Source organism: Cydia fagiglandana, chromosome 6, assembly GCF_963556715.1.
Source record: "Cydia fagiglandana chromosome 6, ilCydFagi1.1, whole genome shotgun sequence".
Classification (NCBI taxonomy): Eukaryota; Metazoa; Arthropoda; class Insecta; order Lepidoptera; family Tortricidae; genus Cydia; species Cydia fagiglandana.
This window is the reverse complement of record NC_085937.1, coordinates 16,591,635-16,619,620: the sequence shown is the minus strand read 5'-3', so window position 1 is coordinate 16,619,620 and position 27,986 is coordinate 16,591,635. Positions and strand designations below refer to the sequence as shown.

At 39.5% G+C, this 27,986-nt stretch overlaps 1 protein-coding gene across 1 annotated transcript; it reads right to left on the bottom strand.

The window, feature by feature from the left end:
- Window positions 1-1,293: 1,293 nt before the first annotated feature.
- On the bottom strand, window positions 1,294-27,986 carry LOC134665452 (ubiquitin-protein ligase E3B). Its single transcript, XM_063522427.1, has 20 exons — window positions 27,600-27,986; window positions 26,639-26,875; window positions 24,575-24,827; window positions 22,182-22,370; window positions 21,640-21,831; window positions 19,035-19,181; window positions 17,835-18,013; window positions 16,806-16,930; window positions 12,314-12,485; window positions 12,076-12,194; window positions 11,626-11,798; window positions 10,621-10,701; window positions 10,336-10,534; window positions 9,493-9,656; window positions 7,034-7,180; window positions 6,384-6,499; window positions 4,792-4,921; window positions 4,187-4,351; window positions 3,574-3,685; window positions 1,294-2,276 (listed from the first exon to the last, which is right to left on the bottom strand). The coding sequence occupies exons 1-20, from the start codon at window positions 27,758-27,760 to the stop codon at window positions 2,104-2,106; spliced, it is 3,234 nt and encodes a 1,077-aa protein (XP_063378497.1). The 5' UTR covers window positions 27,761-27,986; the 3' UTR covers window positions 1,294-2,103.

The following is a 27,986-nucleotide window of genomic DNA, read 5'->3' as shown; positions in this document are numbered from 1 at the left end:
TTTTGCTTGGCATAGTTTAACGTATGGGCGGCTAGAGGTTAAAATAAATGCGATGTTCAAGAAAGCACATTACAGATGGAGTGCATAATTATTTTCCATCGTTTTTTCACGGAAACCTATGAACGTATCTTGCTATTTCAGTCAGTCTCCGTAGAAAAAGTACTGAGGTTTACTGAATTAGCATGACAAATACGAACATTTCCGAGAAAATACGATGGAAAACAATTATGCCAAATTATGATAACCAAATTACACACCCATAATACCAGATAGCTTCCACGGCAGAAAATATTATGAACATATACATATGATCTATGTGTCTAGTCTAGATATTTTCTTACAAACTTTCAGATTTATTTCCAAAAATAATTACATAACTAAAAATAGCATTCAATTCCTTTATTCTCCGATACCTATTGCACATAAAAATAAACCTGTAACTAATTTTAAAATACCTAAAATGACATTATTGTCTATGTACACAAGTTATACAGACGGGTTGACTTCGTATTTATTTTAATATATGAAAACATTCATTATTATAACACGCACACACATTATACAATAACTAATTTATGACAGTAATCTAACATTACTGGCCCGGCCAAGATATTGCGCGACCAGCGACGGCGGCGGCGGCAACAATAGGTTGGAGCGAGACACAGCGATCGAACATTTCGTTCCCACCTATGGTTGCCCACGCCGCCGCCGTAGCCGGTCGCGCAATGTCTTGGCCGGGCCGGTAAGAACTAATATTCCTAACAGATACAGTATAAATAATTCGTATCAGTAATATTAAGCTTCATACATAACAAAGTTAAGGTTTCCCTCCATTTTCCTTCGTAAAATTTATTATTTCAAATAATATTTGTTTCGTGTTCATAATTTTTGAGTTGGTAGCCTTGGTAGTAGTCTAGCGGTAAGGGTGATCTCTCCAATATCTTGGCTCAATCTCATTGCGTCTCACTCTCTCATTGAGCAAAATGTGAGACAAAATACACATTGGACAAAGAAATTGGACAGGTGGACTGCCACCCTTAGCCACATTATATGTTGTTTCAATTGTAAATAGACATAAATGTAAATAACTTGTCCATGCAACGAGTATGCATTTTAACCAAATGTGCCACTGTTCAAAGAGTTACTCAAGTATTTTCTTTTGCAATGCGTCTGTTGCCTGTACAGTCGCCATCAGATATATCGGAGCGGCCAAGGTGTTCACAATATCTGAACACGCACTCTAACGCCTTGATAATAGAGGCGTGCTCAGATATTTTTGAGCAACTTGGCCGCTCCGATATATCTGATGGCGACTGTACATATATATATTAACATCCAAAATAAAAATGTGGTACAATTATGTTCTAAATTATTCAAATCAATTCCCTACATTATGTAACCGTAACTAATATTTAGTTCAGATAGGGAGAAACATAAGGTAAACTTCTCAGTCCTCGACATACTAATGCCCAATAGATGACACCCACTTGAACGTCTACCGTGGCCCGTGGCTAGTATTTTTTAGTGTTTTACAAGATTTTAAACTCCCACTCATGCTGCCTTCGACATGCTATAAAACTTTTTTGCTCTTTCGGTATTACTCAGCCATTTAGCGTAGTATGTAGCACTATTAACAGAGTAGCGCAGTTTATCACCCAGCGTACTCCGCTTCTGATAGTTGGGCAGTTTGAGGTTGAAGCAGGTGGATGAAGTGGACAGACGGTTCACCGAGTCATTCTCCACACCTTTGGACAACTACTCCATATTCATACATTTTATGAGAGCTCGAAGCCAGTGTTACTATTAACAGCGTAGCGTAGTTTGTCACGCAGCGTACTCCGCTTCTGATAGTTGGGCAGTTTCAGGTTGAAGCAGGTGAATCAAGTGGGCAGACGGGTCACCGAGTCATTCTCCACACCTTTTGACAACTACTTCATATTTATGAGAGCTCGAACCCAGTGTTACTATTAACAGCGTAGCGTAGTTTGTCGCGCAGCGTACTCCGCTTCTAGCAGTTGGACAGTTTGAGATTGAAGCAGGTAGATGAAGTGGGCAGACGGTTCACCGAGTCATTCTCCACACCTTTTGACAACTACTCCATATTTATGAGAGCTCGAAGCCAGTGTTACTATTAACAGCGTAGCGTAGTTTGTCGCGCAGCGTACTCCGCTTCTGGTAGTTGGGCAGTTTGAGAAGATTGAAGCAGGTGGATGAAGTGGGCAGACGGTTCAGAGGGTCCTTTTTGCGGATCGTGAAGAAACCGCGGATAACGCTGCCTGTAACAAACATTTTTAATTAACTTACTATAAATCATAGATAAGAAAATACTATACGCTTAAAGTAGTGCAGCTGATAATATGGCAGCAGAAGTAGTTGGCCCTATACGGCGTACGTTTTAAGGTAAATGGATAGTTAAAACAATGTTACCCATTAGCACTAGGCAAACTAGTTTGCGACTCATACAGATCTGTGGAGATTCTGCAATGAGACCCCGGTCCACCAACAGACCAAACGCCATAATTGGAGTTGGATTGCGCATACACTCCCGAGGGATACTGACCACGTACCGAGGCAAACCCTAGACTGGAATCCCCAAAATAAGTTTTTGGCAAAAAATTCATTTTTGCTACAAGCTTTTATCGCTGACTGTACTTTTCTTACGACAGACAACTAATACTCATCGAGACAATTCTAAAAACCCCTAACACAATTAGGTTGCGTTGTTTCATCACAGAGTTCCTATGGCCACCTCCTGTCTCCATCATCAGATCAGCTCGATGGTACCATAATATTGCATTGTCATCCGATTTATACATGCATGCAAAATTTCAGCTCAATCGGGAACAGGGAAGTGGATCAAATTTAACTTGCAAGATTTGATTACAGACAGACAGACAATGGTCAGGTGAAACAAAATAAAAGCTTGTAAAAAGCGAAAACGTTGCCGTCCAAAGCAGACTTATAGCGAAGTTCAAGACCGATCCAGACAGCGGCGCACTGTAGACGCCCTCTGCCTAGGGAATGCAATAACCGGCCAAACTTCATAACCGGTTTCGGTTACGGATATGCCCGAAAAGTAACCGAATATCGGTTATAATCGGTAACGGTTATTTTCGTCGAAAACTTATAAATTTTACAATCAAGTAATTAAAAAAATACAAAAATCTTTGTTTTAGTACCTACAGTATTAGGAAATGTGAGGTCTTCGTTTCTTAATAAAACACACCAAATACAGTAAAAGTCAATAAAAATATTTCATAAATAAGGGAAGTAAATTTGCCTATATTTTTGTTATTACAGTCCACGAATTACAAAAATTATAGTCACAGGCGTCACAGCCAAAAATGGCAGGATTTTGTAGTCATTAGATGATATAAACATACAATTTAAGTCATAAATAAATAACCGAAAATAACCGTAACCGGTGATTCGAGTTCCCAATATTATTATTAGGTATGGTTATGAAATTTTGGTTATAACCGAATATTTCGGTTACGGTTATAACCGATTTGCATTCCCTACCTCTAGGGGACATGGGTCATTAATTTAAGTAAGTCAAAAGCTGTACATTACCTATTGTGTCGCCAGTGTCTTCGTCATCCCCAACCTCGACGCATCGTATAGAGAATGGTGGCTTGAGGTGCGCAAACCCGAGCACTGGAGGCTTGGAGCATGACGTCACGAACTAAAACAACAAATGTTACGTTACATACGGATTTCCTTTTAATAAATCTTCGTTTCGGATCTCCTGTAACCATAATTTAACGTTATTTTAATTTTACTCGGACAATAAATAATAACATTATAAATAATAAATTTAATGCAAATAAAGAGCTTACTTACTTACTTAAAAGACATGTTTTTGTGTAATTTATCCTCGTAACAATAATTAATGTGAATCAAATCGTGTAGTAAATTGATCTCTTTTGTGATTGGAGGGCTACCAACGGAGTAGCGGCTGACGTTCACGAATCTTCGCTTTTCGACAGCCAGTGAGAATACGACGCAGATTTTATCAGAGGGCCTACCGCGAACCACATTCAACGTGTTGCCTCTCTGTCGCACTTGTAAATTCGTACGTAAGTGTGACAGGGAGGCGACACCTCGAACGTGATTCGCGGTAGGCCCTCTGACCCGAGGTCTAGATCGTTTACTAGTAAGTCAAGAACAAGTGTAGTGAACGTACCTTGAGGAACATGGCGCGCTCGTTCTCGGTGAAGTCTCGCTGTAGGACGTCCCACAGCCAACACACCACGCGGTGTGAGTCGTGGAAGCCTCCGTAGTATTGTGTGTGACGCCGTAAGTCGCGCAGATCGAGAGGGACGTTGTCGCCGCTTATTAGACGTTGGAGCTGAAAAAATGAGTGTTAAGGCTCCTCTACACGATGGGCCAGCGCCGGCCACTCCAAGGGACGCATTTATGCGTTAGAGGGAACAAGTGATATTGCCATCTCATTCTTCCGCATGGCTGCGTCCCTTGGAGTGGCAGGCGCCGGCCCATCGTGTGGGGGAGCCTTTAAATGTCTTGCTTCGATTTTTAGCTTGTGCCAACTGACACATTTTGTTATCGTGCGTATCCAAATGGCTGGCGCCTTATTGACACTCAATAGTAGTAATAATTCTCGTTCAGAAAAATACAAAGTAATGTTATGTCCAGTATTTTGTATGTAATTACCTAGATAAATATTTTTATGACTGCAAAGAAAAGATTCCAATTACGCTCAGATAGCTCTAAAACGATTTAAAAAACATAGAATAGAGTTGTAGAACGAAGTTTCTGATTGGTACTTACCTCTGGAGTTGAAAACAGAGACAACCATTCCGGATTTATGATGGTCCGGAAGCCTTTGATGAAAGCGTTCGTTTGGTCTTTAATTTGCGTATGCATTCGAAAATGCGCCATAAGATGTATATAATTTATCCTGCAACACAACAATCAAGTTATACAGGGTGAAATTTTAACCACCGTTCATACTCTGCATAGGTACTATATATAGGTCATAGTGAACAACTTTTATCATGGAGCCAATGCCGAAATCGCTATAAAAAAATTTGGTTGTCCCATAGAAATCAGCTGCATCACATTAGCCGGAATTTATGAAACAGACAAATTTGTGAAAATTCAAGAAAGTACAGTAAAATTACGATAGAAGGTCAATTGAATGGTGAGGGCTATTATATCACTGTCGTTGTGTAAATGGCACACCACTGGTCCGTTTGCTACAGCATGTTGAGCAATTTTATTCTTTATTGATAAAAGCAAAGAAAAAAATAAACAAACAATAAAACTTACAAAACTATAGATAAAGAATTTGCCCCAGATCGCAAGTCAACGGGCAAGGTGCCAGGCTGGCCGTATTTCCCCGCTGTATAGCGATGCTAATACGCTGGGCGAAATAGTGGCCAGCCCTCTGGTCACCAGAAGCCTCTATTAGGCGCGCCGACAAGTCTATGTACACAATTGTACAGTCGACGCGCACTTGGCCCCTACGGCCCCAAAATTTCGACACCAAACGCCGCAAATATGTAGCTGCTTCCCAGAGCGGCATATTTGCGGCGCTTGAGGCTTTCGGCTGAAGAAGCTGCAGCGCCAGCAGAATCTTTGGTGCTTGGAACATGGAACGAGGTTGAGCAATAAACACAGGGCCGGCCGTAGCCAGAGTTGAATATAATATAGGGCAGCCGTAATTACAGGTAAGGCGCAATACCTATATTACCAAAGTTGATGGTATTTCTAAGGGCAATGGGATTTTAAGGTGCCCCATAATACCCCCTTCCCCCTTAGCTACGGCCCTGAGTAAACATCAACCTCAAAATCAGTTTTATTGACTTACTTGTTACTAGAGATGCAACGGATAGTTGTTTGGCCGGATACCGGATATCCGGCATGGACGCTGGCCAAATATCCGGTATTCGGCCGCCGGATATTCGGCCGGCGGAACTACACCTACATTTCGGTTTTTCAGGTGCGCATTCTGCAGGTTTGACCTGTTTCCTAGTAAACGTTCGCGCGGACTCATTTCTAGGTTCGAAATAGGGAATGCAAATCGGTTATTTTCGGTTATTTTTTGTATGGAAATAATCGGTTATTAACCGAAACCGCGGTTATTTCCATACAAAAAATAACCGATTTGCATTCCCTAGTTCGAAATGAGTGCGCGTGCAAGTCAGTGAAATGATTAAATTGTTTTAAAATAATAAACAAGTACAATTATGACCGTGTCTGTTTCTTAAATCCAATTTGTTTACTCCGAAATCAAGCAATGTTACTACCCGGTAGTGGGCCGGATAGAAGTTCACTATCCGGTATCCGGCCGGCAAGTAAAATAATGGCCGGATAGTAACCGGATATCCGGTGCATCTCTACTTGTTACTATAACTTACTTGTTTTCATTGGTGACAGGAATAGCCTTCCCGCCCGGCACAAGCTCATGGGTGACGATTTCGCCTAATCGCTCCTCATCCACGGAAAAAGTCAGCTCTAACGTCGAAATGTCTCCCTGATAATAGAGTAGTTAATTTTACGAATTTTCGTCTTTGTTATTTCTTTGCATTGACATATACATACTACCTATACAGGGTGGCCAAAAAATAAGTGCATTCCCGTTGCCAGGGAGGTTAGGTATATGATTACACTGAGCAACTTTTACTATGGTACCAACCCCGAAAACGCACAAAAAAATATACCCTCCCATAGAAAATGGAGCAGCTTAAATGTATGAGACAGCCAAATTTTTTTTTCGCGCGAGTTCGGGGTCAGTCCCATAGTAAAAGTTGCTCAGTATAACCCCAAAACCTCCCTGGCAACGGGAATGCACTTATTTTTTGGCCATCCTGTATAAACGACAGGAATAGAAAATACACTTAGGGCCACTTGCACCATCCTAATAACCCGGGGTTAATCGATTAAGCCTGGAGTTACCATGGTTACCAGTACAATTTGACACTGAGTTAACGGTTTAACCGGTTAACCCCAGGTTTGTGGGATGGCGCAAGTGGCCCTTAAAAAGACCAATAATTAGAAATAAACTTACCTGGAAATGTTTGATGTACGTAAGGCTCCGATACAAGTCCCGGTCGAGCGACGGCAGTTCGTCTATCCAACTGTACAGGGCCTGGTTGGTCTGCCCTAAGACTTGACTCAGGAAGAACGAAGCAAAAGGCACATCTACTACGATACCCTGAAAGTTAGTTCAGTATAAGCAATATGTAATTCATTTTTGTTTTGTTACCAGTGCCGGATTTAGACATTTGACGCCCGTAGGCTATACCGATTTTGCCGCCCCTATCCGCCGCGCTTAAAGGTTTTAAAATAATTTCCTGTCAGAGGCGTTTAATTTTATAGTACAACACCATATAGCCATATTAAAATGCATATAAGGTGACGTCACTAATGTCACATTCTAGATACAGATTTATATGGGCCGTTTTTGTCATTCAATGACGATGCAAGCTCTTTATATTTGCCTGATCTGATCGGTGACCGGTGGGTACCGCTGGGTTTTGGCCATTGAGAATCAAGGTGAGGCATTGGCAGTCAGGCTGGATATAGCTAAGGAGTTCGGTCGGGTCTGGCATTGAAGTTGTATCCAGACGAGACAATTTTTCGCCAATCTGATGAAATCCTCCGATCGAACAGGGCCGTGCGGACGCAAATACCAATTTGATTCCCCGATCACATCAGCAGGTGCGGACACAAAAATGCCAATTTTCATAGTAGAATGCAAATTAGTGATTTAATTTGTGTACGTGTGGACGCTAGATGAGATTGACCAATTATTTTCCTGAACAAATCGACTGATTTCGTCAGTCCCGTCTGGATACCTCTTTAGTCTGCTCGAGAGACTATGCTATACAAATGGATCGCTAGCTTTTTATCCGGTAGACGCATATGAGCCGTATAGTAGACGGAAGCTGCTCCGATAGCGTGGACATTACTGCTGGCGTTCTACTAGGTTCTGTGCTATCATTCAATGATATGGTCAGATGGGTCACAATTAAATGTAGTTAGTTAAACGAAAAGGCGAGCGTAGCGAGCGCGAAAAATTTTCGAGAAAATAGTAGGTAGGTACATTTTTAGGGTTCCGTACTTCAAAAGGTAAACAAGTGCGAGTCGGACTCGCGCACGAAGGGTTCCGTAATGCAAAAAAAAAAACAAAAAAAAAAGCAAAAAAAAAACGGTCACCCATCCAAGTACTGACCACTCCCGACGTTGCCTAACTTTGGTCAAAAATCATGTTTGTTGTAAGGGAGCCCCATTTAAATCTTTATTTTATTCTGTTTTTACTATTTGTTGTTATAGCGGCAACAGAAATACATCATCTGTGAAAATTTCAACTGTCTAGCTATCACGGTTCGTGAGGTACAGCCTGGTGACAGACGGACGGACGGACGGACGGACAGCGAAGTCTTAGTAATAGGGTCCCGTTTTACCCTTTGGGTACGGAACCCTAAAAACGGAACTCATAATCCCTCGAAGATACAAGAATCGACGACCATCCCAAATTTACAATGTAGTCAGATGGGTCACAAATATTGTAGTTAGTTAAAAGAAGCACGAAATTTTTCGAAAAAATAGTAGGTAAGTACAGTTTTAGGGTTCCGTACTTCAAAAGGAAAAAAACGGAACCCATAATACCACGAAGATACAAGAATCGACGACCTTACAATGTAGTCAGATGGGTCACTAATAATGCAAGCACTTAATTAAAGAAAACGCGAGCGTAGCGAGCGCGAAAATTTTCGAGAAAATGGTAGGTACATTTTCAGGGTTCCGTACTTCAAAAAGGTCTTGACATGACAGAGGGCGGCGAAATCGACAAATTATGCTTGTTATTCAAATTTTACAAATAAATTCTGGTGTACCCTATCTGAACAGCACATAAAATATTTTTTTGACCCAAATTTGCCGCCCCCTAAAATCTGCCGCCCTAGGCTTCAGCCTACTCAGCCTAGTGGTAAATCCGGCACTGTTTGTTACTGTAATTCTTATAGTACTACTAAAAAATAGAGAAACTGGTAGTTTTTTGTATCCTCAACAATACTGTCAGCTGTTAGCAAAATCTAGTTATGTATGCTGTTGCGCTGTTTTGTTTACTAAAAGCTACTGTATAAAATTTAGTTATTTTGTAAAATAAAGTTGCATTATTGGTTATTGGACCTATTGGTATAACGTGATACTATCACGATTACATAAATCATATATTTATTTGTAAACAGAGGTACATACGTAGGTAACTAATTATATTGGGCCTACCCTGATGTTTAATCCCTGTATAATTAAGGGCTCAATTAGAACTCGCATGCGAGTTTCATTACATTGCGGTTTTTGATCGGTCGGTGGTATTGGCCGTAACCAACAGGACGCAATGTAACTAAAATCGCATGCGAGCTCGCGCGCCGTCTAAATCAGCCCTAAAGCAAACAATGATGAAATGATTGGCAGTAGCAGTAGCCAATACAGTTAACGTCAGTGATGTGATTGCACTCGTACCTCGTAAACGGCCTTTCCCAGCATTCGGCCTATAAACTCGAAGAGTTGCAGATGGTTGTCCTGGAGACAAGAAGTCGGCGATGGGTAAAGGCGCTCTTCGCTCGTCACTCTGAACAGATTCAGAGACGGATCGAACACGCGCTTTATTGTCTCCTCCAAGAATTCTGAAAAAAATAAACATAAATTAAGATATTGGAGAGGTATTATAATGAAGTCAGTGCGTACAGTCCGCGAGCTATTGATAAACATGTATCTTTATACTTGCATCTTTGAATTAATAAGTCACTAACAACAGTAACAACCAACTACCAAGATACTGCTCTGCACTGAGAGAAAAGTACAACAAAAATACACTTAAAATTACAAAAATAAACTTAATCCGGGGACAATGAGAGTTAACTAATAGGAACAAATTGACTTTTGCGATTTCTATTAGTTCTTGCAATTTCTATTATCTGTTTGTTGAAATTATATTTGGGATTACTGAGCTGTTTGTAGAAATAAATAAACTTTACAGAAATAGTGAAACGTCCACAATTATTACTAAAACTTCATTTTTTTCCCCTTTTGTTTTTTAATTCCTGGTGATGATTTTTCTCTCAGTGTGGTGTAAACTGTAAACCCTGTTCGCTCTGTTGCCATTACATATGAACTGTCCTCACATGGCGGCCCTGCCTGGACACACTAACCTTTGAAGTCACCGTTCTGGTGTATACCAGCCTCATCAAGCTGCTCGTTTGTAAGTTGTACCCATACCACGTCCTTGAGTACTCTGTTATCTATAGGCCTTTTAGGTATAACACCATCTGCGTCCTTACATGACGACCCTGCCACGACACTAACCTTTAAAAACGCCATCTTGATCGATACCAGCCTCATCAAGCCCCTGCTCATTTATAAAGCGTACTCGCACTACCCCTTTAAGGGCACGACTAGGCAGTGCCGCTAACTGTCTATAACCGTCTTCTACTAGACGCGCTCGACGGACTGTCACTAACGTCGAGCGGCCTCCGCAGGCACGTTCTGTTAAGCCTAGCACCACCTGAGGATAAGTGAAGGTTACAGATATAATTGTGAGAGGCACACACAACACCGTGTCGTATATAAACATGAGAAATTGGGTGTTACCTTCTCGTCTGCAACAGCGCGTCTGAACAGCCTGACTCTTTCACCATGCGCTATCATATGCGGGGTTTTTTGCACCAGCACCTGTAAAAAAAAAGAGCTGCATAGATTATTTTTCTCCAAGACACAACACACAACACAAAACACTATTGTTATAAAATCTTCCAGCGCAAACGGTTTCCTATAGCACGAAACGTTGTGTACTGAGACCAATAATTCGTTGCTTTAAATGTTACTTTATCGTTATCATACTACCGTCGGAGTCAAGTAATTGATTCCCAACCTTCTTGCGATGATATAAGGTCTAGTTTACCTGTTGCGGTTTCTTGCCCTTTTCTAAGTCTGCCATGAACTGCCCCTCGCGGATCTCTCGGACCAGCCAGTGGTTGTGGGGCGTGTAGGAGCGCCGGCAGTCGCGTCGGTATAGAACCAGTAACAGTGTGTGTAGGGAAGAGAATAGTTCGTTGCTTTGGATGTTTTTTACCATTCGACCGTGCGTATACCAATATACAACAGTATTGCGACGGAATAAGGTCTAGTTTACCTGTTGCGGTTTCTTGCCCTTCTCCAAGTCCGCCATAGACTGTCCCTCGCGGATCTCTCGGACCAGCCAGTGGTTGTGGGGCGTGTAGGAGCGCCGGCAGTCGCGTCGGTATAAAACCAGTAACAGTGTGTGTAGGGAAGCGAATAGTTCGTTGCTTTGGATGTTTTTACCATTCACCGTTCGGAGACATGCCAATTTAGAACTGTATTGCGACGGAATAAGGTCTAATTTACATGTTACGGCTTTTCCCCTTTTTCTAAGCCCGCCATGAACTGCCCCTCGCGAATCTCTTGGACCAGCCAGTGGTTGTCGGGAGCGTAGGAGCGCCGGCAGTCGCGGCGGTATAGAACCAGTAACAGTGTGTGGAAGGAAGCGAACAGTTCGTTGCTTTGTATGTTTTTTACCATTCGACCGTGCGTATACCAATATACAACTGTATTGCGACGGAATAAGGTCTAGTTTACCTGTTGCGGCTTCTTGCCCTTTTCCAAGTCTGCCATGAACTGCCCCTCGCGGATCTCTCGGACCAGCCAGTGGTTGTCGGGCGTGTAGGAGCGCCGGCAGTCGCGTCGGTATAGAACGAGTAATAGTGTGTGTAGGGAAGCGAATAGTTCGTTGCTTTGGATGTTTTTCAGATCTGTGAACAAAGGAAAAATGAGTTAAGTTTTTCAAAGATTACTTTTACTTAGGAAATTGGGACATAGTGGCCGTATGCCCTAGAGAATATAGCATTAGCATTATGGCGCCAGCAGCCACCGCTGAATGATTCGAATATGACCTCGGCCACTGGAGCCCTTAGTGAGATGTGTGTAGTATGTACGCTACCTACTTTTTAATCATAAAATAAAACTGTTGAGTGGAGAGATTTTGTATACAATTATTTATTTTATGTTATATAAAAAAATATTACTCACCAAACAGTTGATTCATAATAGACTTATAGACGAACATGTTCAGAAACTGTGACATGTTTATAAAGTCTTGCAGCTTGAATGGCTCCTGTTGCTCATACATTTCCATATCATCTAAAATCCTAAAAATAAGACAAACTTATACTAAATACCATTTTTTTTACTCGTCATTTATACATTAATGACATGCGAAACTGAATAAAATCTTAAGTCTTTCAAAACATAATCAATGTATACTTACGTAACATAATGCGTCATACAATCCGCGAAGAGTATCAACATCTGAAACTCTGGCGCCGACGTCTTAGTATTTACAGCTAGGAGATCGAGAAATGATTTCAGTCCACAGCTTGGTCCCAACGTGCAAAGGAATTGCCACAGAGAATATAATATTTCGTCTTGATTGCAAAGACCTGGAAATATACAATTTAATGAGGTGTAAAATTCCATGTGCAAAGCCTTATTGCGTTATTCGTAAACGCGTAAAGATCGGTTTTCCTAGGATAGCGGTGCCGTCATATAGCGGCCGTCTCCATACTAAATAATACGGCTAAATATGGATGTCGTAGTATTTGTATGGAGACGGCCGCTATATGACGGCACCGCTATCCTAGGAAACTAAAGCATTAGTGGCCTAAATCAGGCGTGGCTCACTCCGCGATTTCGTCGCTTTGATATAGGTAGCTAAAAGTCCATCCGTTCGACCCCAATTTTGGGGTTTGCCATAAGCCGCGCGTGGCGCTGTCGCCATCTAGCGGCCATATCTGTGCTGATCGTGACAGACGCGTTTTGTTAGAGAGTGAGTCTTCTGTACCTAGTACAGTAGAATCCGGTTAGTACGACTTCGCTTATAACAACCAACCGCTTATAGCGACGTAAGTCTAGGCATTTGTTTGGTTTTAGTACAAGCTACTATGAAAGTACAACCGTTTAGAACGACTCCGCTTATAACGACCGACCGCTTTTAACGACGGAAATTGACACAAAATCCGTCCGTCAAGTCCGGTTACAACGACGAGCGACGTAGTGTTTACAAATAAATTGTTAGTAAGAAACTTACTGTGTCCCGCGCACTCAACTCCTCTCCCCCTTTGCCTATACGCATGCAGCAAGATGAAATAGTCATGCGACTTTTCGTAATTTTGCAAAAAAAATAAAACCTAAATCTCATTATTTAATTGAGCTTAAACTTCATATACACAATTATCTTAGTTGGGTGACAATGCAATATTTCTGTACCTATATGCAATATTTGATTGTCGATGTACGATTGTCATCTTGATTAGATTCCCAAGAATTAGGACTTTTATTTTACGGGGTTCGAGTAATTTGCGGATGATGAGTCTTGCCTACAAAAGTACCTTCTTCTTAGCACACAAAAGTCTCTCCATTGAACCATTGAAGATTATTTCAATTAAAATATTTATTTTAGTTAGTATTTCAACCCTTTGGTTGAAATACTAACTAAAATAAATATTTTAATTGAAATGTCTTTTTTTCTTTGATTATATCTATTAATAAATACAAAATAATGCAATTATTTTGTTTAAAAAATATATTTTAATTGGCAGTTCGTTTAGTGCGTCGTCCGGTTAGTACGACGTAATATCAGCGGTCCTTTGAGCGTCGTTATAACCGGACTCTACTGTACTATTATTTATTCTGTGCCTAAATTAGCTATGAATCGTTTGTCTTTATCTGTCATTAATAACATCATCATCATCATCATTATAATTCTGTCCAATAGGTCTCCATCGCCATACAGCGGGGTAACGCTGCTAGTGTGATGGGGACCTTTGGATCCGGCATGGCTCAGAACGGGTTTTAGTTTATTACATCTGGTATGTATTTCTTAAAAGTTCTTCCCACATTCTTTACGCAGACGATACTAAAATATATAAGACTATTAGAAATTATGATGATTGTGTTGCGTTACAATCCGATTTGTCACAATTTGAGGACTATTGTCAGCGAAATCATTTAATCCTAAACGCTGAGAAATGCTATACTATCACGTTTTCCCGTAAACATAATCCTATCACTTTTGATTATAAACTAGCTGGTAGCAGTGTCTCACGTGTGTCGTCGATTCGAGATTTAGGGATTACTCTGGACGCTAAACTCTCCTTTAATGAACACATAGATAATATTGTGACGAGAGCCTATAAAGAGTTAGGCATGATCTTGCGTTTAAGTAAACCATTCAAAAGTACGCTCACGTTAAAAGTCTTGTATTACTCTTTCGTCCGTAGTATTTTGGAGTTTGGTAGTGTTGTTTGGAGCCCACATTTCGGTATTCATAAGTCTCGACTTGAAAGGATTCAAAAAATTTTTTGTAAGTCCCTTGATTATAGAACCGGCCGCTATAACTGTGACTATCTTTCGTCAGCAGCTAGACATAGACTTCCTCCTTTTGAAAAAAGAAGAGCATATCTAGATATTTTATTCTTATTTAAAATTATTAGAAATCATATTGATTCCAACCCACTATTAGAAAACATTTCCTTCAAAATTTCTCGGTTCCACTCACGTTCTAAACCTACCTTTTCTATTTCTTCCTGTGGCACACAGTATGCTAAAAATTCTTTCTTTAGACGCACTTGTAATATGTATAATGAATCGCTTAATGATATAGACATTTTTGTTCATAGTTTGTCCGTTTTCAAGGACAAAGTTCGGCATATTTTGTTTTCTAGTAATTGAAAAATGGTTTCTAGTTGTATTTCGCATTGTATTCTTACTTTATTTGCGTGTAGTATTCACAACTATATAATACCTTCGGGTAATTTATAATTAAGTAACCTACTACCTTTATTGTAATAGTCAACCTAGTAACATATGAAACTTTAGGCCTATTTTCAATCATTTTTGTAAGACTTATTTGTAAAAGGCTGTTTGTTTTCTAAATAAATTAAAAAAAAAAAAATATTGAATAAAATATAGTTCTGTCATTATGACTTATGTATTTGTAAGGAACTATGATATTTTATATGTAGATGTGTTATACACGTTCCAAAATTGAAGCACTCACCTCGTGTCATGTGTACGAGTTTGTCTCAGTCCGCCTGACGCAAGCGCGAAGTGTACACCGGTTAATACTTTTCCACAAATAACGTGTATTAAGCAACAAATGCCGACCTGCGTTATGTTGAAATGCTCAAATTATCCGCGGAAGCGCAAAAAAATTGACGGCGTCACATATCATTGGTAAGTAAAAGCTGAAATAACCCGTTTTTCTTCGGTTTAATCTTGAATTAAATAAACCCAGCCGCCATTTTTGCCGGCTGACAGAACGAGATAAGTTTATGTTCTCATCAGCGAGAATGACAAGGACGCACCAACTGCGTACATAGATTATCATAGCAGACACGTCATGGTAAGTTGCATTCATTGTTTGGTGCTTGTCGTACAAATAAAAGAAATATACTTAAATTTCAACTTTAATATTGACGTTTTTTACTTGAACGTATTTAAGTACAACAATTGGCAAATTAAAGATTATTATTGGCCATATTATTGTCCGGGTCGCGTCAATTAAGTAAATAGGTATATGGCTGTTTATACAAAGATTACTACAAAATTAGTATTTATTGTCAGGCATTTCATTTTCTCACACAGTAACAATTATTAATAACATAAAATTGTTAGTAAAATAAAGGATTTTGTTGTTATTGAGTTTGCTTTTTGTCAAAATGTTTCTATAGTATAAGAAAAATGATGAATAAAGAGTATAATATAATATCTTTTATTTACATAACTAAATATGAAAACTTTTTACTTCGGTAGCGAGTACACGTACTACATAAAACTGCATTAAAATGATTTGCACCTTCTGTCAAACATCTTAGTCTCTGATTTTTTTTTTCTTAATAAGTTTTACGCTTCGCGCCATATTCACTGTTTCCCGTCGTGTTATGGTGGTATCACTGATTTACCAAATTCACGCGCAAGTGACAAACACTAGCCGTCTCTTTTTTACTTAGGTATTCTTTTAATTGTGCCGTCTCTTTTACGCATTTGCGTATGAAGTTGTAAACAAATTGTAACTAATGCTGCCGTGTCGTTGGCAGCATTGGTTGGCATCATTTTTTTCCCTTGATTTGTTAGTGTATGGCTTATCTACATATAAAATATCATAGGTAAGGAAGGGATAAAACATAATTTAACTAAATCCGGTCCGTTGAACGAGTGACGTACAAAGGGTTAAAGGAGAGGTACAATGGTACCACGTGAACGTCAGCTGCCGCACCGTTGGTAGGTTAAGGAACGGTAGCCATCAAGTACATAGAAAAAAAGCTATTTCCTCCCGAATTTTCATGAAGTAACCGACCCTAAGATCGGTTTAAGAAAAAAATCGCCTAGAGTCAGACCAAGATAAGTCTGCAACGAATTTGATAGTGATAGTACACGCAGTGCAAGTGGTATTTTCGTCTTATCTGGCGCAATATTACAGTTTGCTTTGACGATTTTATCGGTGCTAAGTTATAAGTTAGACGTTGTGTTAATCTTAGATAGATTTTTTTTGTGTGTTTTGTATCTGTATTTTGTATGTAATTCGACATTAAGAGACCATTTACATCTCTTAGTAATTGTAATACGTTAGATTGAATTGTTAGTTTTATTTTGTAAAATTGTTGATGTTATTATTTTTGCTTTTATGCAAATTCAATGTTGACATGTAAAAGTGCCCTTGTGGCCTATTTGCTGAATAAATGTTGATGTTGATGTCTTACCTGTTAATATATCTAGTTTAACCTGCGTCATAGTCTGCAATGCCGTGTGATACATCGAGCATATTAACGCAGCTTTGGTACAATCGGGAGATCCTAGTTTCCTGTAGTTTTTATTTGCATTAGCTCTGAAAATATAAATAAAGTTGATTAAGGACGTTAAACGTATTAAGGTTCAATTTATCATGCGCCATAAGTTAAAAAGTAAAGTTAAAGATTCTTTTTACAAGCTTTTATTTAGTTTCACCTGACCGTTGTCTGTCTGTCTGTAATCAAATCTTGCAAGTTAAATTTGATCCACTTCCCGGTTTCCGATTGAGCTGAAATTTTGCATGCATGTATAAATCGGATGACAATGCAATATTATGGTACCATCGAGCTGATCTGATGATGGAGACAGGAGATGACCATAGGAACTCTGTGATGAAACAACGCAACCTAATTGTGTTAGGGGTTTTTAGAATTGTCTCGGTCAGTATTAGTAGTCTGTCGTAAGAAAAGTACAGTCAGCGATAAAAGCTTGTACCAAAAATTAAATATTTGCCAAAAACTTATTTTCTGACATGATTAATTATAATCTTCGTATATCAAGTTTTAACGTATAGGGTCGTTGCGTCAGTTTACCGTCCAGTGCCTGTTTCCTTCCACTTGGCGTAGTTGCTACAGTATAATATAATTTGAATATATGCCCAGGTATATAGTCAAGAAATGCGTATATTTTGAATATATATCTGTATATTCAAAAGATACGCAGTTCTTTGTAACAACTACGCCAAGGGGACGGAAACACGCACTGGACGGTAAACTGACGCAATGACCCTATGAAACTGTAAGCAATCGACCTAGGAACTCACAAGTTCAATATGGCGGTCACTTTTACTATACTTATGCTCTAGTTTCCTAGGATAGCGGCGCCGTCATATAGCGGCCGTCTCCATACAAATACTACGACATCCATATTTAGCCGTATTATTTAGTATGGAGACGGCCGCTATATGACGGCACCGCTATCCTAGTAAAACCGATAATTACCTATTAGTTCTAGCCTCAAAAGCCCTCCTTATAATAGCGGCGGGGTTATTGCTCTGCACCGGGGTGGACGGTTGCGAGGGCCCCGCGCCCTCCTCCCCGCTCACACCCGCGTCTACCATCTCTTTCAGCGGAGATGACAGCATTTTCTTCAGCAACGGAGCTCCCCATAGGAGAGAGAGCTGAAGGAAAAAATGGTTGTCTGTAAAGTCGGTTTACGGACGATAATTTTGCGTGATAACGTGCGATGTGGGAAGTAATTGAAACGATTCGTTACCTTTAGGATGTTTATTGCAACTGCTATATATGCGTCATAAGATAACGTGGCCGTAACGTTACCATGGAGATCCGTTCACAACGTGACACTTTTTCGTGCATGCTACCGGTGTTCATCGATTTATAAGACGTTATCGCGTCTAAAAATCAATCTCTTAGGGTCACTTGCACCATTCACTAACCCGGGGGTTAACCAGTTAAACCTGGAGTTAACATGAAGTTAGTGAGTTAATGCGAAGGTTCCCCATAGTGGGCGGGAGATACGCGTCGAAGCTCTGGGAGAACCAGCCGAGGACCGGTTGCACGTTACTCAGGTCGCCCTTCTTACTCCACGTATTGCTGACACTAGCTGTAGACCATGTCTAACCTGCGTGCGAAGGTTCCCCATAGTGGGCGGGAGATACGCGTCGAAGCTCTGGGAGAACCAGCCGAGGACCGGGTGCCAGTTGCTCAGGTTGCCCTTCTTACACCACGTATTGCTGACACTAGCTGTAGACCATGTCTAACCTGCGTGCGAAGGTTCCCCATAGTGGGCGGGAGATACGCGTCGAAGCTCTGGGAGAACCAGCCGAGGACCGGGTGCCAGTTGCTCAGGTTGCCCTTCTTACACCACGTATTGCTGACACTAGCTGTTGAGCATGTCTAACCTGCGTGCGAAGGTTCCCCATAGTGGGCGGGAGATACGCGTCGAAGCTCTGGGAGAACCAGCCGAGGACCGGGTGCCAGTTGCTCAGGTTGCCCTTCTTACACCACGTATTGCTGACACTAGCTGTTGAGCATGTCTAACCTGCGTGCGAAGGTTCCCCATAGTGGGCGGGAGATACGCGTCGAAGCTCTGGGAGAACCAGCCGAGGACCGGGCGCCAGTTGCTCAGGTTGCCCTTCTTACACCACGTATTGCTGACACTAGCTGTTGAGCATGTCTAACCTGCGTGCGAAGGTTCCCCATAGTGGGCGGGAGATACGCGTCGAAGCTCTGGGAGAACCAGCCGAGGACCGGGTGCCAATTGCTCAGGTTGCCCTTCTTGCACACCACGTATTGCTGACACGAGTCCAGGAAGCGGGTGACTACCAGCTGTTGACAAATATGTTATACACATTAGAATAATTCGACTTAAAATTATTTTCTAATGGCGGTGTTCAGAAAATTGATTATAGGAGCTCTATTTTATTCACCTAATCAAAACTATTTTAATTTTAAATAAGTTTCTATGTGATTGATTGCATTTCTCTGTTTTCTTATCGAGTGCGTGTAGGTATACTAATAGCGAAAACTCTCTTCAGTTTACCAAACTTGTGCAATGTTATTATGTTTGAGGCGTTTTATATAGGTACCTAAATATGATTATTATCTCACTGTAACCAAACGACAGCGTGAATAGTATAAGGACAAACGAACGACTGTACCTACATAGTTTTAGTCATTTGTTATTTGATATTTATTGGACTAATTAAGCGTTTCCGAATTCATGGGTTTATCCTGAAAACAAGTGCTGCGATATGGATGGCGGTCTGAAAATAGGTGAATACAAAATTTGTACATCATGTTGCAAAATTTTCAAATGTTCAAATATCATATTTTATATTGTATTTGTGGTAGTTCATATGACCGTTTATTTAAAATGGCAAGTATTTTAAGACCATCATAATTATTAAATACTTGTGTAGGTACGAGTTGGTAAATATTAAGCGAAAAAATGCAAGCAAAAAAACATATAATCCTAAACAATATCGCAATTCCAACCGGCACAACCCTGTTGCCCGTGAGGAAGTCTGCAATTATTCATAATTAAGTCCCAAAAAAACTGTCATTACTGAAGGACTAGGTCAGTATAATTAGTGACACCGAGCAACATGCGCGTGCTCGTGGCGCTGTGTTTGCTGGCGGCACTGCCCGGCGGGCGAACCTGCTGGGGCCCGCACCTCAAGATCTACGGAGTTGAACAGTACTACGACAATTATATCGCACAGTACGGGCACACCATCACAATTTTCTGTACCGGGACACAGTCCAGAAATCTCAACATGATACATCAAACGAACGGTATGGATGACGGTATGCAACCTACGAAAATTATTAACAGGACAACGATAATGCTGATCGCGAAGCCTGAGATAGAATCCCACGAATACACGTGCGTAGATGAAGGAACTAATTGTGTCGCAAAATTGACGGTAAACGTAAAACCTGTTATTACTATAAAATCACCTAATGTGCAATATAAGCGGATTGGGAATGAAGTTAATTATATGGTGCCGGTTGGTGAGGATTATGAAGTAATATGCTCAGGTAATTCAGATCTAAGGATCCGTAAAGACGGACAAAACGTACAGACTCGCAGGTTAAACGATACTGTTGTAGTCGCAACGAAACGACACGAAAAAGAACAATTGCAATTGTGGTATGAATGCGAACACGAGCTCAACTATGGAAGTGCTAGTTTAATTGTTGCTTTCGACTATCCCCCAGCGGCTGAGAATTTCTGGTGCATCGAATATAATTTTCAAATCAACTGTCATTGGTCAGTGGTGGGTCAATATGTAACTTTCACATTACTTTACGAGGATGAAGATGGGAATATTATGCGTCTGTACGAGGATCATATCGGGACTAAAAAAACTAGAAGTTGCGAATGGAGCATGGACGATGTATGGAGCCACGGATTGAAGGTCGGTGAAAACTTGTCTCTCTTGTTGCAATCTTGCAATCCTATATTTTGCTCAAATGAGACATATTATCATTTCAACATGGACCAGATTAAAAAGATTGATTCTGTCGTCGGCTTGAAGCTTTTAAAAACATGGCCGCAAAGCGCTGTGGTGGCTTGGATAGAACTTGGCACTACATTCGGGGATAATTTCGGTCCACCGCTGGAATATAAAGTGACATATCGTCTGCCAGGAATGCAACAACAAGAGCTAAACGCTTCCTCGTTGCGAGTCACTTGCACACGTGAATATGAAGGCATTCCGATCAACGTTTGCGAAGCGAAGCTAAAACTGCCCTGCCCTGGTAAACGGTATGAAATTAAAGTTTACCGTAAATTGACTGGGACTCCTCGCATCGATGCATATTGGTCAGACCCTGCCAACATTACTCTGCGCACAGACATTATAAGAACCGGCGGCATGGAAGCAATATATCCTATATGCGAAGATGAATCCGAACTAATAGAATTACAAGAAGAATTAAAAACTACGGAACGTAGAATTGATTTAATAAGGAAAACCTGTGAAGAGAAAAAATTAGACGTCTGCAGTGAAACTTTGTCATCAGTTTGTATTGACTTGAATAACACTGTAGAAGAACTTGGAAGAGGTGAAAAGTACAAAAAAAAGTGATCCTGTTGCTTATTAAGTATAATCATAGTTGACTCGATTTGCACGAATGTGAATACAGATAAATAGCAGTAGTGTTATGAACTATTGGTATCAGGGAGTCTAAACTCACAAACTAAAAAAAAGAGTCACTGTTGATTAAATAATCCGCTCGGTTTAATTTTGTTTTTTCATCATAATATTAGAACACTTACCACAAAAGTAGGATAATAGCTCTCCCCCATAGCATGCTCGCGCTCTAAATGCGCCAACTGAACCAAGTTAGCAAGCAGACATAGCGCGTAGTTCCCTTCAAGCGTGTTGAATACTATCCGCATGTTCTGATCCGTGCTGAGGAACTCCAGACATTTGTCGAACATGGCGTGCGTACGGAATGCCGTAATGGACTGTTGAAAAAAAATCTTGTGAAGATTATAGCTACAAGAGTGTTATCCCGGGCTATTTAAAAGGGGTAGAAGTTATTAGTAATGTTAATTTGAAATGAAAATAAAAAAAACACTATGGACTTCACGAAAGCGTTTGACTTCGGCGATTAAGATATTTTGTTTAAAAATTAATATTCCTGGGCCTGTATTAATGGAAAAAAGCAATACACAGGACTTGCAGATATGTGCTTCGCCCAACATGATATTGTCGTTTATAATAAGTCGGATAGTAGACTTGTAAAACATGGAGTACCCCAAGGAAGTGTTTTAGGACCTAAATTGTTCAATGTTACATCATTTACATTACTTACTTCAGGCGAGATCTGCTGCATATGGAACACCAGCGTTGGCACAGACAATATTTGTATGATGTACATAGTGAGCAGCTTCTCTGAGAACTGAGCGGAGACGAGCGGCCGAAGGGAGAGCGTTACCACGGCTGTCAAGGCGACGTTCTTGAGGCATACTTTCTCACGACACAACCCTCGAAGGAGAAGTGACTAAAAATAACAGTTTAGATTAAAACATTTTTAAAGTATTACATTTGTACAGTTAAAGAACATATTAAAGCGCTTGTAAGAGCATATTTGTCTCCTTCCGGCTCTATTTAGATAGATAACTAATCATTAAATGCAGCAATACCAATAAAGGTTATAAATGTACAAGGATTATTATTATATTTTAATATGTAGATTTATCAAACAAGCCCCCGGTGTTATGAGTAATATGAGTATGAGAACTACTTTTCGTGTTGCCATAAGGTTTGATATTGCTTGTTGCATGTATTTCAGGCCTGTTATCTGAATTAATAAAACTGGGGCGAGTTTAATAAAAAAGTCATAAATTTCGAAGTACCTCATTTTACTTGTGCCCCTATTTATTACATCCCCCACACCACTCCCTAAAGTATTTAACTTTCTCATTATATGCACATACAACTTCGCCGTAAATGGACACGCCACTATAATACTTGGGTTTTACGCAAATAAAGAGGATTAATTTATTACTTGTAAGTACTAACATAAATGTAAACGCTAATGACGTCACCATGTTGCAGTTATATCACCTAGAAAGTGTTGTAACTGCTAGATAATAATTGCATTTTATACAATAACCAGCGATAACACAGTTCACTGGCATGACCTCATAATTGCTCCCTATCTTACTGGTGTGTCATGTTTAACAAAAAGCAGCAATTTTACATTTGTAAACTATATTTAACCGCATTGTCTATTGTGACAAAACAAAGTAGTCAAAAAGGGTTGTTTTTTTTTCTTAAGCCTGTATATGTAGGTAAAAAACTTAACTTGGCAACCTCCTCTATGCACAGTCAGCTAAACTATTAGCTTAGCACCCCTGCATAGAAATATGTATACAGAGATGCTAAGCTAATCATTTTGCCGACTGTAGTACTATCAGCGTTCGGATAGGCATTCGGATGTTTTAAATTTGTAACTTAACGTAATTTTTTTAACTCTCGCGTTTTGTACACATATTTAGTGATTATACCGGGTCTAACGAGATAGTATATGTACATAATTTCATTGTTTTTACATTTTCCGACGTTTCAGTAGAATTCTACCAGCTGTTTTTTTTTTAACAGGATACTATTAAACTAATATGACATTGGATTGGTTGTACGAGACAGCTATATGGCTTAGCTTAATGTTGGGGTTTAAATCGCGCTCAACATATCCTATTCCCAATACCAAAGAGAATAGATAGTATAGAGGGCTATTGCCAAAGTAAATTTTGTAGTCACGGTACATTTACTCCCATCTATCGACACACGATTAAAACTTAAAATAAAATTGTAAATGTATAAATTAATCAAAATATGTTTACGTATAAATGATTTTTAATATTTATTGTTCCATAGTCCATATTGACCCATGTTCTTTCACTGATATGTGTTAAAATTGTTAAATATCAAACGGTGTCGTCAACGCCATCTAGCCGAGAATAGGCCAAAGGTGTGTGCGCCATCTATTCGAGAATTACTTTTTCTTGATTTCCGATGCACGTTTTTTTCTTAGACTTTATTTATCTTATACGGAGTTATATATATCTCTGCCCAATACCTATAGTCATGTTACGTTTCTGTTCAAAACGTGTAAGGTCGTTCAGAAGGTTACAAGAAAATAAGATACAAATATAATAATAGATACACGAGTCACATAACGTAAATTATGTAATGAAAATGAACAACAGTTGAATGTCACTTTCATTAGTTGTAATGGGTTATTGCTCTGTCTGGTCAAATGATTCATAATACTGTCCATGTGTTTTAAATTTTAAAAGATTGTTACATATGTATATCTGTATAAAGGTAAATGATTAGCGATGTGATCTTTTTATATTGTTAGATCTTGATGCAAATACCTACATAATTAAATAGAAGAGAAAGCCTGTTAAAGTGCATTGGTATAGCTTCAAAAGCCGGGTAATTTTGAAAATGGCTATTATTAGTGGGCAATCTCCTAAGATATTTTCGACTGGTTGTGGTCCACTCAGGTGGTCATGTGAGGGTAGGCGGTTGTATCCCATAGGAGCTTGAAATCCTAGTGGTGCCACAAGCGTGTCGCCATTAATCAAATTTTCATTGAAGCCATTAGATAAAAAGAACAATGATTCCGTCCTATGATGTATGATTACATTACAGGAGTGTTATCGTCAATGCCGGACGAGACTCCTTTTGACTAACCTTCAAAGTCAAGTAATATCCCTTGTGGAACAGAGAGCCCATAACATTGGCACATAACTGGTTCATCCCTCCACGGAGTTTCTCAAAATTCTTCATCCGGGTGATGGCCCAAGTGTTGGTCGCGGTGAAGGCAACCAATGTGTGCAGGAAGATAAGGATACTCTGCATGTCTACGGGTGACTCTGGTTTTAGCTCCTCGAGGTATGTGCAGCATTTGAAAAGCAGGTCTTTGATGTGGGCTATCCATCGCAAACTGAAACAGTTTTTTTTATTAAAAACTGACTAGTAGTAACCTTTGTCTGATTTGGTTGGCAAATGATTTCAAGGCAAAGGAAGATGTTTAGTATAATGGCTCCTCTATACTATCGGCGATGATAGACAATGACTGGCGGGTACGATAGAATAGAGGGCATACTCGGTAGTCCCCGCCAGTCATCGTCTATATCGCTTGCGACCCGTGAGTTCTCGGTTTTTCGGGCACGTATCAAAGGGAATGAAAGGAATCGCCGGGCGTTGCGTTGTACAGGCAATCATGTGGATGCTTGTACGATGAATACGATGATCTTGCCGATTATACTATCAACGTACGAGTATTATAGCCGAAAATTTGACAGCTGAAGTAGGTATATATACTCGCAGATTGATATAGTGTTCATTACATGTATGTGGCTGTCAAGAACGCTGGTTTTAACTTAGAGAAATTAGAGAACTAAAGTCGCAGGTATGGTCTTGGGTCGTCCCATTCGCTTTTCTTCAAGTTCTTAAATTAGTCCTATTCTGCTTTCGTCACTCATTCTAGTCATTCTACATTCCTTACAATCGTCGGAGGCTTTCAATGTAGAATGAGCGACGAAAGCAGAATAGGACTAATTTAAGAACTTGACGAAAAACGAATGGGACGACCCAAGACGATACCAAGTCGCACAATCAAATTCGTATTAATGTGAGCATGAAAATGTGTTTTAAAGTACCTACTCAGTTAAACAGTGTAGGTATACAATGTCTTTGTACATTTCAGAAGGGTTGAATCATCTTTCACAGATATAATTTTACCCGCTACAATGGCCCAACCTTGTATAATGTAGAATACAAAACCTGTACAGTTTAACCAATATGGTTTTTCATTTCATTTCCATATAACATTAGTACATTACATGTTACATTGTTCTAGACCCGACCTTAATAAGAAACATTGCATGTTGCGTGTCACATGCATATAATTAACGTAATATCGTTAATCCTGAGCTATTTTTACCCTGTAGAATGACTCAACATAGCAACAGCTTAGTGCAGCGGGTCAATACAATTAAATGAACTAATTACTTATGACCCGGCTTGTATATTAATATGTATACACAAAGAAGTCCCTTGTGGTTATTTTATAACTTGTTGCATTGGATTGTTTAGAATACTAGGATTATGTGTGATAAGTAACTTTAATACATTCAGCGCCAAGAACCCAACTGTCGGGTACACTGTTCGTAGCCACTACGCGCTCCATACGGCGAAACCGTGGCTACGAGCTACGAGCGTAACCTGTAGCACTTAGTGGGAATGAATTTGTTACTATTCTAATGACTATAGTTCCTTTTTTTAGCATTAGAAATAAGGTAAACAATCTTGATGTGTCTTTTACTTGAAAAACACATTTTTAAAATAAGTTACGGCAAATATGTAACAATTATGATTCTAATACAATCATTTATATTCTTCTGCTTTCATAAATAATAGTTACTGATTTTTAAAAAGCGTTTTTTAATTAAAAGACATGTCAAGATCGCTTACCTTCTTTCCTTCCTAATGCTAAAAAAACGAACCATAGGTAATGACTATAATTTGTTGGAAATACTATCAGAGTTGTTTCTCAAATATAGGATACACAAGCTGATGAATCTGATGTTAACAGTCAACATTATATATTTTCGATATTTAACTTTCGTGAGACATATTTTAAATTGTTTATACGACAACGGTTTCACTCACTCGGCCAATAGCGACTAAAAATTCAAGTCAGTGAAACCGTTGTCGTATAAACAATTTATTATATATTTTTGCCATAATTACCTGTACTCTTTATTCAAAAACACTCCAACATAAGACATCTTCACCGAGTCAGAGTGGAGACTCTGCACAATGTATTTACACAGCTTCTCAAATCTCTTTCTGTCTCTCTCTTTCTTGAATACCAAAAACAGTTGACTGGCCGCTTTGTAGACATCCAGAGCTGGGACCAGCTCAAGAGGCTGAGCGGGCTCATCTTGTGTGATCGGTGGATCGGGAAGGAGGAGGTCAAATTCATCCCTGTAAGGATAAGTTATTGTAATATTTATAATTAATATAGGAACAATCTCTTTCTTACTTGTAAGCAGTAATAAATAAGGAAATTAACTCATTATACACTACCACAGTTGGTGGTGGATTGGGCAGTTAATAAGTAAACTTATAGGAATTACACATGGAATCTTTTAAACTTATATGCATGTGTTTCCACAAATAGGATACATATAACCATGTCAAATAAATTCATAATATAATAATAATAATTCAGCCTATATATGTCCCACTGCTGGGCACAGCCCCCTTTTATGCGCGAAATAAATTCATACATAAGAAAAATGAATGTTACCAAAGGTGCATGGAAAAGGAATATCCCCACTTCACACATAATAATAGGTTCCAATTGGAACCCTAGAAAAGTCTGTGGTATATAGGTAAGTATTTTTTTATTTAGTTTGATACTCGATATTCATCAAACACTAAACAAAGAATGAACAGAATTTATTGATGCACCATCTTTGCATGTTTATCCTCATTGTAGTTATACACTAATATTTATTTATGACAATAAATTATTTACGCTCAAGTAGGTAGTATTGTCTAACTATAATTAACGCAGTTTTAATTAAAACTGGATTTAAGATTTCTTTTAAAAGAATAACACTTATTAAGATCCTGTAATAATTTAAAAAAATATGCTAACTGGATTTCACTAATATCTAAATAAAGTGTTATGGGTTGCGCTCACAGTATCATTCGTAAGAATTTTCGTCTCGCCAGCCACCCTCGTATATACGCCTGTATCTTCACAGCAGATTGTTCCCGTTTCTTCTCGAGCGCCCGCTCCTCCCGAGCGGCTTTCGTCTGCTCCAGGAACGTATCCTTACTCGTCATCGATTTCGAAAACATCTTCGACCGATTATTACACGATATACTGCTCTGTTATTATTGTATACTCCCTTAGCCTAGCAGTTGTCAGGACATATCGCCCGACCTCAAACTACGAGTTATCCGGGTAAATATAGCATTTTCACGAATTTATAATACTCCGTATTTATAATATTGCACTATCTTAATGCATCATTATTTGGAGATACATTAATTTTATAAAAATTACAACAATATATCCCTCTGC